Source organism: Anolis carolinensis, chromosome 4 (genome assembly GCF_035594765.1).
Source record: "Anolis carolinensis isolate JA03-04 chromosome 4, rAnoCar3.1.pri, whole genome shotgun sequence".
Lineage (NCBI taxonomy): Eukaryota > Metazoa > Chordata > Lepidosauria > Squamata > Dactyloidae > Anolis > Anolis carolinensis.
The window spans coordinates 59,642,413-59,654,249 of NC_085844.1; the positions used below are offsets into that span (position 1 = coordinate 59,642,413).

At 42.1% G+C, this 11,837-nt stretch overlaps 1 protein-coding gene across 2 annotated transcripts; it reads right to left on the bottom strand.

Annotated features, from left to right (window-relative positions):
• Window positions 1–641: 641 nt before the first annotated feature.
• akain1 (A-kinase anchor inhibitor 1) lies at window positions 642–11,484 on the bottom strand. Of its 2 annotated transcripts, none has more exons than XM_003219682.4 (2): window positions 10,700–11,484; window positions 642–850 (listed from the first exon to the last, which is right to left on the bottom strand). In XM_003219682.4, exons 1-2 carry the CDS (start codon window positions 10,713–10,715, stop codon window positions 660–662), a joined length of 207 nt encoding a protein of 68 aa, XP_003219730.1. In that variant the 5' UTR covers window positions 10,716–11,484; the 3' UTR covers window positions 642–659. The 2 variants fall into 2 exon arrangements, with proteins under 2 accessions (XP_003219730.1, XP_062836564.1); XM_062980494.1 differs by having other exon boundaries at window positions 642–853; window positions 10,700–11,175.
• Window positions 11,485–11,837: the final 353 nt, after the last annotated feature.

Here is an 11,837-nt window from a genome sequence, read left to right on the forward strand (position 1 = left end):
CTTTCTCTAAATTGTGCCTGGTGATCATTTTATATTTCTACAAGATGGATGGATGGATAGATAGATAGATAGATAGATAGATAGATTAAAAGAGTGAGAACTGAAATATGTGTTGAAGCACGCTTTACTCTTTGTTGGACTGAGGTCACTATGTTAATGAAAAATTCCTTCACAGATGTTTCCATTTCTATTTCATTGTGGCCATTCTGCATGTTGCAATTCTTACTTTGTTCAAGAGTAGGCATCACAGGGTCAGAAAATGCATCACTTCACCTATACTTCTGTGCGTCATACAATGGCCTCCTAGAACATTGAAGTAAGCATTCACTAGTTATCTAGACATTGATGAATACACAGAAATACAGGGGCATTCTGAATATAGAACTATACCCTAGGAAGAATTTGTGCTTGACAATACTTCATTGCCATGGCATTCTTTTGTTACTTGTGTGAGAGGCACTGCATAAATATCAAGTTACATGACCTAATGTTCTTAAGACATTATTTCTCAGCTGAGAGCTAATGCAACTTTATATATCTACCTCTACAGGCAAGTTATACTTTGGTTTGCTTTTTCCTAGTAGAGTTACACTGGCAATGCAGCTGATATCATGAAGGCAGAAGTACTCCAGACAAGGGGATTCAGAAGTAGTAGCAGTTTACTTTTTTTCATGCTTCTTAGTTAATTGCCCTTGCCCAAGCTGCAAGTTCACACTACTGTTTGTGCATTTCTCCTTTCTCTGGCTTTCTTGGGAGAACTGCTGGACAGCTTGTTGAATGGCAGTATGCACTATCTGTTTGCTGGCATGTTGTAGTCTTGCTTCCTCGTGGTTGTTTCCAGATTTCTCCCCTTCTGGGAAAGAGGAAAAAACATTTTAGTTGAAAATATATGTACTGTACCTTTATTGCTCAAAACCACATTCCATGGCTTTGTAAATATAATGATAGGAGCAGCCCTAGAAAATAAGAACGGCAAAAGTACTTTCTGTTGAACAAAATACGACTCATAGCTGGATGAATTCATAAGAGGCACAACATTCGAAGAGGGAACTCTAAAACTTCAAAAAGTTCTAATCAGAATTGGTAGATTTTGGAACAATATAATGGCTGTTTATGATGAAATTGGTAGATTTTGGAACAATATAATGACTTGGATGAAGTGACAGATCAATGGTTTTCAACCTTCCTAGTGCCGCCACCCTTTAATACAGTTCCTCATGTTGTGGTGATCCCCATCTATAAAATTGCTACTGTTATGAATTGTAATGTAAATATCTGACATGAAGGATGGATTTTCATTCACTGGACCCAAGTTTGGCCCAAATACCCGATATGCCCAAATTTGAATACTGGTGGGATTGGGAAGGGGATTGATTTTGTCATTTGGGAGTTGCAATTGCCGGGATTTATAGTTCACCTACAAACAAAAAGCATTCTGAACTCCACCAACAATTGAATTGAGCCAACCTTGGCACACAGAACTCCTATGACCAAGAGGAAATACTGGAAGGGTTTGTTGGGCATTGACCTTGAGTTTTGGAGTTGTAGTTCACCTACATCCAGAGAGCACTGTGGACTCAAACAATGATGGATCTGGACCAAACTTGTCACAAATACTCAATATGCCCAAATATCTTCACTTTACTTCACTTCACTTCACTTTATTTCTTAATTAGTCACTCTCCACCAGAGTGCTCCGAGCGACTTACAATTTAAAATATCATTCCACAATATAAAAACATTAACATAAAAATATGAACACTGGTGGAATTTGGGGAAAACAGACCTTGACATTTGGGAGTTGTAGTTGCTGGGATTTATAGTTCACCTAAATCAAAGAGCCCCTTGAACCTCACCAATGACAGAATTGGACCAAACTTCCCACACAGAACCCCCATGACCAACAGAAAATACTGGTCTTTGGCAATCCCTCTGAACCCCCCTTGCGACCCCTCTAGGGATCCCGACCCCCAGGTTGAGAAATACTGTGATACATCATGGAAGCAGTGTGTATTGTCCTGGAGCAAGGAAAGAGGTAGCAGTTGGAATAATAAAAAAGCAATCTGAGCACACCACAACAACATTTTCATCGCCTCAAAGAGAAACTTAAGCTGTATCCACACTGGGCCATTTGTCTAAGACGTTCTAAGATGTTGTCATGGCAATTAAAGTGAAACCAAAATGCTGCAATTATGTTTTGTGAATGTCTTGCTAGTGTTTGTATAGTTCTGCTAACTAGTTTAAGACATTTATATTAGAATCCATTATAGTTAATCATTGATATTGAGGATTGTAATTTGCATATCTGGTGTATGTTCCAGGGAGAGTAATTTAAGCAATGTACTTCACTGCTACCAGTCCCAATGATCCTGTTATTTCCCATCTGGTACAGGTTAAAAGGCCCCAAATTCTATTAAATAAACTGAAGCTGATTTCATGGGACTGAGGTTTATTCACTGCTATCCTAACAAATATCTATCGATTTCTAAACAATCAGTTCCTGGCTGTTCTCTTTCAAGACAGCTTCATCTGCTCCATGGCCAATGGTGTGGATTCAAGTGTTCATGGCAATGGCATGGATGACAAAAAGAAGCATTCTGATCCCATAACTGTGATTTAGGACTGTTATATGGCCAAGTCCCAACTTGTTTTCTGATGGTGGGCTTGCTAAATCAGTCAGTGCTCATGAAAGAGATTGTAACATTAACCATACTGCATAAGCCCATTTGCAGCTGAGCTTGTCTTCCTGCAACCACTGGGGAAAAAAATCAACCTACATCTTGCTTACAGTTGATAATACAAAAACCAGATTGGTACTTTCATTAAAAATGTGGCTTATTTAGGGAAGATAATACCTATTAACCAGTACCTTCCATATTTGTTTTAATTGAGAAATTATGCATTTGTTGGATTGTGCACATTATAATTTCTGTTGGTAAATACAGTACCTGTGTTTAATTTCTAACTTTTAGTCACTTTATTTATAATGCTGTTTTAAAAAGGACGGTGGCTGCAGAAAAACAAGAGCAAGCATTTGGGAATTGCTAAATAGCCGTCTTGCAAGATCAAGCCAAAAGAGAACAATTACATTAAACAAACAACATAGCATTACCTGCAGTTATGAAAAGCCTGCTCTTTCTAGCATAATAGTAACGAAAAGCACATTTATTATAGACTTATCAGCTTTTTGCAATTGTCTTGCATTTATTGTAGTTATAATCTCTTGCTGCACTTCTCTACTGTCATATGTTTGCAACAAAAACAGGCTGTGAATAACGATGTGAGCCATCTGCTCTGCTAGATAAAAGGTACGAGGAAGAGGTGTTGTGACTCTGGAGGTGATGTCAAAAAAAAACAAGACTGCAGGGCTAAGATCAACTTTCTCCCCTGCAGGTGTTTAGCAATGTGTTCTGAAAATGAGCAGAATGTCAGAAAATATGAAAGTATATATTTACACTTGGAAAGATTTTATGATTTCTTTGTTGTCTTACTTAGAAGGGGAGCCCCTGATGGCACAGCGGATTAAACCACTCAGCTACTGAACTTGTTGACTGAAAGGTCGGTGGTTCATATCTGGGGAGCAGGGGGAGCTCCCGCTGTTAGCCTCAGGTTCTGCCAACCTAGCAGTTCAAAAAGATGCAAATGTGAGTAGATACTGGAGGTACTGCTCCAGCAGGAAGGTAATGGCGCTCCATGCAGTCATGCCGGCTACATGACCTTGGAGGTGTCTACGGACAACACTGGCTCTTTGGCTTAGAAATGGAGATGAGCACCAACCCCCAGAGTCGGACACGACTAGACTTAATGTCAAGGGAAAACCTTTACCTTTTCCTTTACCTACTTAAAAGTAAATACTTTTGATTTCAATAATTTTACTATTACTTTTAGTATGATTCTTTGAATATTTCTTTATTTTTCCAAAACCACTATAACAGGCCTAGGCTGCAAATCTTCTCTTAAAATCTATTAAATCTCTAAGGAGAATACCACAAATATTCTGGAATAAAGCATATTTATATCTATGTACCTGTACTTGGAGGCTAATTAATCAATTAATATCCTACCTTTCTCCCAGCATCAGACATAAGGCAGCCCAGAGGATAGATTAAAATAAAGCACACTTCCAATACAATAGTTTTTAAAAAATTAAATGTGTCAGTACATTGTTCTATAAAATATAGTACTGATTTAAAACATAAGCATGGGAATAAAATACAGCACACATGCCATTAAAAGAACTTTCTGCAACAAAACCTACCCAAATGAAAATAAATGTTTTGTTTTGCTTTTGACTGGTGAAATGAATAGCAAGAGGGAACTAGACTGGTTTCCCATGGAAGAAAGTTCCACAGTCTGGGAGCAGCCACTAAGAAGGCCCTCTCGTGTAGCTTCACCAGACATGCCAGTGACAGTGGGTAGACTAAGACAAACTCTCCCTTGAGAATATTAAAACTGAATCAGGCTTATAGATAGTCTGGTCCCAGTTGTGTAGAGATTTACAGGTCATAATCAGCACTTTCACTCTGCCTGGAAATGAACCAATAGCCAGAGAAACTGTTGCAACGAGGCGACTAAATGTTCAATGACACCAGCCCTAGTCTGTGGATTATTTATTATTTATTTATTTACAGTATTTATATTCCGCCCTTCTCACCCCGAAGGGGACTCAGGGCGGATCACATTATAACACACATAGGGCAAACATTCAATGCCCATAAACACATCAAACAGAGACTGAGAGACACACGCAGAGGCAAGTTAACCTTCTTCTGAGGGGATGTTCGATTCTGGCCACAGGGGGGAGCAGCTGCTTCATCATCCACACTGACGGCACTTCCTCATTCCAGGTCGTAAATTAGTTAATCTTGCCTCCCCACTTTATAAGTGGTACCTTATCTCCTACTTGATAGATGCAACTATCTTTCGGGTTGCTAGGTCAGCAACGAGCAGGGGCTATTTTTTATTTTTAATTGACGGGTGCTCACCCCGCCATGGGCTGGCCTCGAACTCATGACCTCATGGTCAGAGTGATTTAAGGCAGCTGCTCAACAGCTGCGACACAGCCCGGCCCCCAGCAACATTTACCAGCAACATTTTGAACCTTCCAAGTTTCTAAGCAATTTCCAAAGTTAGCCCCATGAAAGTAATTCAAATAGAACCAAGATTTATAACCTGGATTTGACATTTCCATGAGCATGTGCTCCTGGCACTCTAATTTTAAAAATGGGTTGTTGTGAGTTTTCCAGATTGTATGGCCATGTTCCAGAAGCATTCTCTCCTGACTTTTTAACAATGCAAATGTATTCCTGGTCTCCAGGAATATTTGGGCTCAGGAATATACCAAATATGAACTTCACACTTCAGGGGCAATGTAACTCCAGCCAGCACAAGCTGGATCCTTATTATCCTATCAGCCATTTGAATTAATGGGTGCACCTCTTGATTCAAACTATATGGCCCGAACAGAACAGAAATTGATTTCCAAATACTATTTTCTAGGTTACCATCACACACAAGAAGTTGACTACAGTTCTCTGAAAATATCAAGTTGTCTAGAATTACCAAGATTTTTTTTTAATCCTGACGGGGAAGAATTCCTCAAAGCTATGAGACTCCCCAAACAAGCTTGGTAGCCTTGGGGTGGGAGGACATGTGAGATTCAGTTCCCATACTTTCCAAACAGTGCCCTGTGGAAATGGAATGCTGCCTACTAGAAGCCAGGACAATAAAAGATGGAATAGGGAAAATTGAATGGAATGTCCCATAAATGGACATGGCTGGCTGGTTGAAACCTTTGACTGCAACATTATTTTGGCAAGCCCATTTGTGTTCCACTATGTTCCAGTTTCTATATGAATAGAGTTAAGATTGCAATGCAGAGCTTGGTATGGCATCAAATGGGGCATCACATAGAACAGGCATGGGCAAACTTTGGCCCTCCAGCTATTTTGGACTTCAACTCTCATAATTCCTAACAGCTGGCAAGCTGTTAGGAATTGTGGGAGTTGGTCCAAAACACTTGGAGGCCCAAAGTTTGCCCATGCCCATGCCTGCTATGTAAGTACAATCTAGAATGCTATTCTGATATCATGGGGTTTTTAAAAAAGCAATATGAATGGGGAAGTCTGTATCAAAGTCATCTTTTAAATCCCAACATGTATTTTTTGACAAATGGGAGCACACATTCCATAAGTGAGAAAATATCATTTAATTGCTGGTATCCCTAGTTGAACGGTCTAAATATGCTAAAAGCACCAGGTTCTGTTTGATCTTGGAAGCTTTGGTTAATACTTGGACTAGAGACCACAAGTGAAGGCCAGATTTCAGAGAAAGGAACTGGCAAAACAATCTCTATTTCCTGCCTCTATAACTCTGTGAAATTGATGGGGTTGCCACAAGTCAACATGTAACCAGAAGGCATATAGCCACACACGTTCACACATATACAGCTCAAAGGAAAGGGGCTCAGAGAACAGAGGTGAGAAAGAGATTTTCTTGTCTTAAATCCTTCAACTTCACTGCCAATTAAACCAGACAATAGCAAACACATTCAGTGGTCTCACTTTGCATAAAGCAGCTTTGTATGTAAATATCATTAGCAGGATTGCAAAGAAGATTCTTCCAGGATTAAACCAATATTCTCTCTTCCTCCCACCACACTTTGTAACCTCTTGTAATAGGCATTTCAGTGCTATTTTGGGATCAAGATTTTGAAAATGTGGTTAGAGCAATTTTTCACTTACCCAGACCTTTATATTATGCATATTTCTCACCCAACTCTTCAAGCATCATGAGTTCCAATTCATGAACCTGCAAGCTTGCATTAGTTCCTCACAATTCAAATGTCACATTATGCACATTAAGCAGCCTAACAGTTTTACAGAGTAAAAAGCAAATGTCTTAAGAAATTTCATGTGCAGACTTGTACCTTTACCAGGAAAAGGGGGGGGGGGGATAAGTACCATTTATTTATTGACAACTGTATCTGTTGTTGTACATAAAACATGTTATAATGTTGAAAAAATTAGTATATATAATGTGTTAAGTTGCCACTGACACTATCTAATCTAAATTAATTCTATGGTTGACATTTTTGTAATAGAATCTGATGCTTCGGGGCTGAATCCTATTCTAGGTTTATTGAATTTAGTTCTTATTACAATCAATAGGATATAAGTCAGTGAATGGGACTTGTTCCAGGGACTTCAGGAGGAGTCTAATTAAAAGTTCTACCTTTTTTTTTTTTTTTACTGTAGCACAGCTCTCACTGAAATTCAGAACTATCTGAATAAAGCCATCTTTGCTCCACATCTTGATGAATTTAAGGTTGTGGTTCTCTTACAGAAATTTCATGTAAAATGTGACTAAGGCTGTAGTCCTGTTCCCACTTAGGTAAAGGTTTTCCCCTGACATTAAGTCTAGTTGTGTCCGACTCTGGGGGTTGGTGCTCATCTCCATTTCCTTTTATAAAAAAATAGTTTTTATTAAGGTTTCCAGTGATATATACAATGAAAGTGTGAGAACAAATTTTATATAAGAGATAGATGGGAGAAAAAGAGGGAGAGAGAAGAAGCAGAAAGCAAAAAAAAAAGAGCAAAAAACAAAACAAAATCTCAATTTCTAAGCCGAAGAGCTGGCATTGTCTGTAGACACCTCTAAGGTCACATGGCTGGCATGACTACATGGAATGTCGTTACCTTCCCACTGGAGTCATACCTATTGATCTACTCACATTTGCATGTTTTTGAACTGGTAGGTTGGCAGAAGTTGTGGCTAACAGCGGGAGCTCACCCCCACTCCCTGGATTCGAACTGCTGGCCTTTCAGTCAGCAAGTTTAGCAGCTCTGCGGTTTAACTCACTGCACCCACTTACCTGAGAGTAAACCTCACTGGAACCAGGGCTTATGTTTGAGTAGACACGATATAAGCTTGTGCTGTGAGGTTACAGTTCTATGCAGTTGCAAAAATACTGACAAAATCTGAAATCATTCCAGGTCCCAATTTAGTCAGTCTTTTTCTGAATAACATGTATAAGTGCCAACTTTCAATTAGTCAGAACAGCTCCTTTTTTTCTTTCTTATTTTCTTGCAGTTACTTGATACTTTTTGAAACCACTTCTCAGCCTAATGGGCTTCTTACCGATTTCATGGCTTGAGAAGAACTGAGATGGGCAGCACAGTCCTGCCATCCCTTTCTACTCAGAAGTCAGCCCTATTGAATACAATTCTTTCTCCCCAAGATAGGAGTGCAGCCCACAAAAAGTCCTGTGTTGGGGATGTTTGTTTGTCTATATATTTATAACCTGCCTTTCATTAGTATGGGACTTAAATTGCCCAATCCTTATGCCGAGAGGAACGCGGGACATGTGGTAATTGCCCCAATCCTCCTCCTCCTGGAGCACTCTTAGAAGAACGCGAGACAGTCAGTGGCTGAGCGTGCTCTGGAGGACTCTCAGTCACACTTTCCTTGAGCTGTCCTCCCAGCATAAGAATGGGGCCGCTTGCACTGTCCTAATGCTCAGAGGAGGGTGAGACAAGCGGTGGCTGAGAGCACTCCAGAGAGCTCTCAGCTGCTGCGGGTCGCCATGTCCTTATGCCAAAAGGACAGGGTAAACGAGGAGGGCCTGAGGTAAGTGGCACAGCTAGTTAGTAGACAGCTGCAATAAATCACTACTGACCAAGAAGTCATGAGTTTGAAGCCAGCTCAGGTTGGATTGAGCACCCGACCATTAAATAGTCTAGCTCGTTGTTGACCTAAGCAACTGAAAGACAGCTGCATCTGTCGAGTAGGAAATTTAGGTACCACTTTATGTGGGGAGGCTAATTTAACTAATTTACAACACCATAAAAACAACCAGCAGCATGCGGAAGAATGATGAAGTACTCCATCAAGGACTTGGTGTCACAGTGGATGATGCAGCTCCCCCTGTGGCTGGAATCGAGCATACCCTCATGAAGCCAGAAGCTGGAAAATGTTAAATTGCCACTTTGTCTCTGTCCGTATGTTTTAGGTCATATGGCATTGAATGTTTGCCATGTATATTATGTACATTGTGATCCGCCCTGAGTCCCCTTTGGGGTGAGAAGGGCAGAATATAAATACAGCAGAGTTTCACTTATCCAACATAAATGGGCCGGCAGAACATTGGATAAGCGAATATATTGGATAATAAGGAGGGATTAAGGAAAAGCCTATTAAACATCAAATTAGGTTATGATTTTACAAATTAAGCATCAAAATATCATGTTATACAACAAATTTGACAGAAAAAGTAGTTCAATATGCAGTAATGCTATGTAGTAATCACTGTATTTATGAATTTAGCACCAAAATATCATGATGTATTGAAAACATTGACTACAAAAATGCGTTGGATAATCCAGAATGTTGGATAAGCGAGTGTTGGATAAGTGAGACTCTACTGTACCAAAATATGATGATGTATTGAAAACATTGACTACAAAAATGTGTTGGATAATCCAGAACGTTGGATAAGTGAGACTCTACTGTACTGTAAATAAATAAATAATAAATAAGTGCCTCGGGGCTGCATCCGGCCCTTGGGCCTTACTTTGCCCATGCCTGCTCTAATCTGTTAAGATCGTTTTCAGTTCTGCTCCTGTCTTCTGGAGTATGGGCTCTAGAAAAGGAGCACTATGTCCTGTGCTCTCTTTCTGCAAAACATGCCACCTTCCTGCATGGCTAGGAGTTGGACTAGATGGCCCATGGGGTCTCTTCCAACTCTATTATTCTATAGGGTTGTTGTATGTCTTTCGGGCTGTGTGGCCATGTTCCAGAAGTATTCTCTCCTGATGTTTAGCCCACATCTATGGCAGGCATCCTCAGAGGTTGTGAGGTACCTCACAACCTCTGAGGATGCCTGCCATAGATGTGGGCGAAACGTCAGGAGAGAATACTTCTGGAACATGGTACCTCACAACCTCTGAGGATGCCTGCCATAGATGTGGGCGAAACGTCAGGAGAGAATATTTCTGGAACATGGTACCTCACAACCTCTGAGGATGCCTGCCATAGATGTGGGCGAAACGTCAGGAGAGAATACTTCTGGAACATGGTACCTCACAACCTCTGAGGATGCCTGCCATAGATGTGGGCGAAACGTCAGGAGAGAATATTTCTGGAACATGGTACCTCACAACCTCTGAGGATGCCTGCCATAGATGTAGGCGAAACGTCAGGAGAGAATACTTCTGGAACATGGCCACACAGCCCGAAAGACATACAACAACCCTGTGATCCCGGCCATGAAAGCCTTCGACAACACTCTATTATTCTATGTTTCTATGATTTCATGAAGGCGAAATAGGGAAATAAAGGGATGCGATTCTAAACTCACAGAGCGGGTGCTGATCTTCTTTCGGGGGCTGGATATTCTTATCTAAGTTTCCTGCTGTGAGGAAAAGCTCCGTCCTTTCCTTCCAGCTTTACCCCAGAGCCGCTCAACTAGGGCTCAACTATGCCGCCCTCCCTCTCGTCCCAGACAAAACAGACTCCGCAATAGTTACTAAAGGTTCCCTGCAGTCGGGACAGGAGATGGCAATAAACCCGGGAGGGATTTGGGGCAGGAGGAGGTCTGGGAGGGATGGCACTCCTTCTGCCTTGGCTTTACAGAGGAGGAAAGGGGGTTGGTTGGTGAGCGGGAGCGAGTGGGGAGCAGGAGCAAAAGTACCTACGTTACCTGGCGCAAACACCATGGTCGCTTCCTCGCCAAGGAAGAGGCTTCGTTCGTGCGTCAAGAGGCGAAAGAGGCGGGCGGAGGGAGAGGAAGGCGGGCATGCGTCCGGGGCGGAGTAGCACCTTGGACAGCGCCTGGCCCGGGACAGACAGACACTACCGCGCTCCCTCCACAATGCACCACTCCGGAGGGGAGGAGGAGGAGGAGGAAAGAGAAAGGAGGAAAGGGAGCCCGGGACGCCGAGCAGCTCTCATTCCTTCGCCCTCTGCGCACACACATCCCCGACTTTGCCGCAGCAGCAGGAGAGGGAAGGGGAGGAGGGCAGAGGAAGGAAGGAAGGAAAGAGGAAGGGAAGCGCCGGGACGCTCGGCAGGAGGAGGAACTAATTGCTCCTAATGAGCTCTCCTCCGTCGACGAGCTGGGTGACATTTGGGGCGGGCGGAGTGGGGGGCTTCAGGACTATTCTCCAAGCCTCTTCTCAGTAGGCCCTGGCGAACTGGGAGAAAGAAGGCGGCTTAAGATGCAGGGATGATGTGACACAGAACAGAACTAGGGATGGAAGCCCACAACTTGGAACTACAGTTGCCTCTCTACATCCAGGGCTTTAAAATCCCCCCCTCTCTCAAAAAAACAAACAAAAACCTCCATTGCCGTTTTATATAAGGGTAAAAAAAGGTAAAGGTTTCCCCTGACGTTAAGTCCAGTCGTGACCGACTCTGGGGGTTGGTGCTCATCTCCATTTCTAAGCCGAAGAGCCGGCGTTGTCCATAGAAATCTCCAGGTTTGACAACTTTATAGAGAAGAATGGAAGTCAAGAATCGACAAGGACCCTGACCCCCCCTACCCTTATTACCCCCTTTCCCCTCACTTTCTGTCACCCCCCTCCCTACCCCCCATCCTTTCTTCCCCTCCATACTTTCCTAACCCACTAAGGTGGATTTTATTGTTATTTTCAAAATTTAATAAAAAAATTTTTTTTAAAAAAAAGAAATCTCCAGGTCATGTGGCCGGCATGACTGCATGGAGTGCCGTTACCTTCCCGCCGGAGCGGTACCTATTGATCTACTCACATTTGCATGTTTTCGAACTGCTAGGTTGGCAGGAGTTGGGGCTAACAGCGGGCGCTCATTCCGCTCCTGGG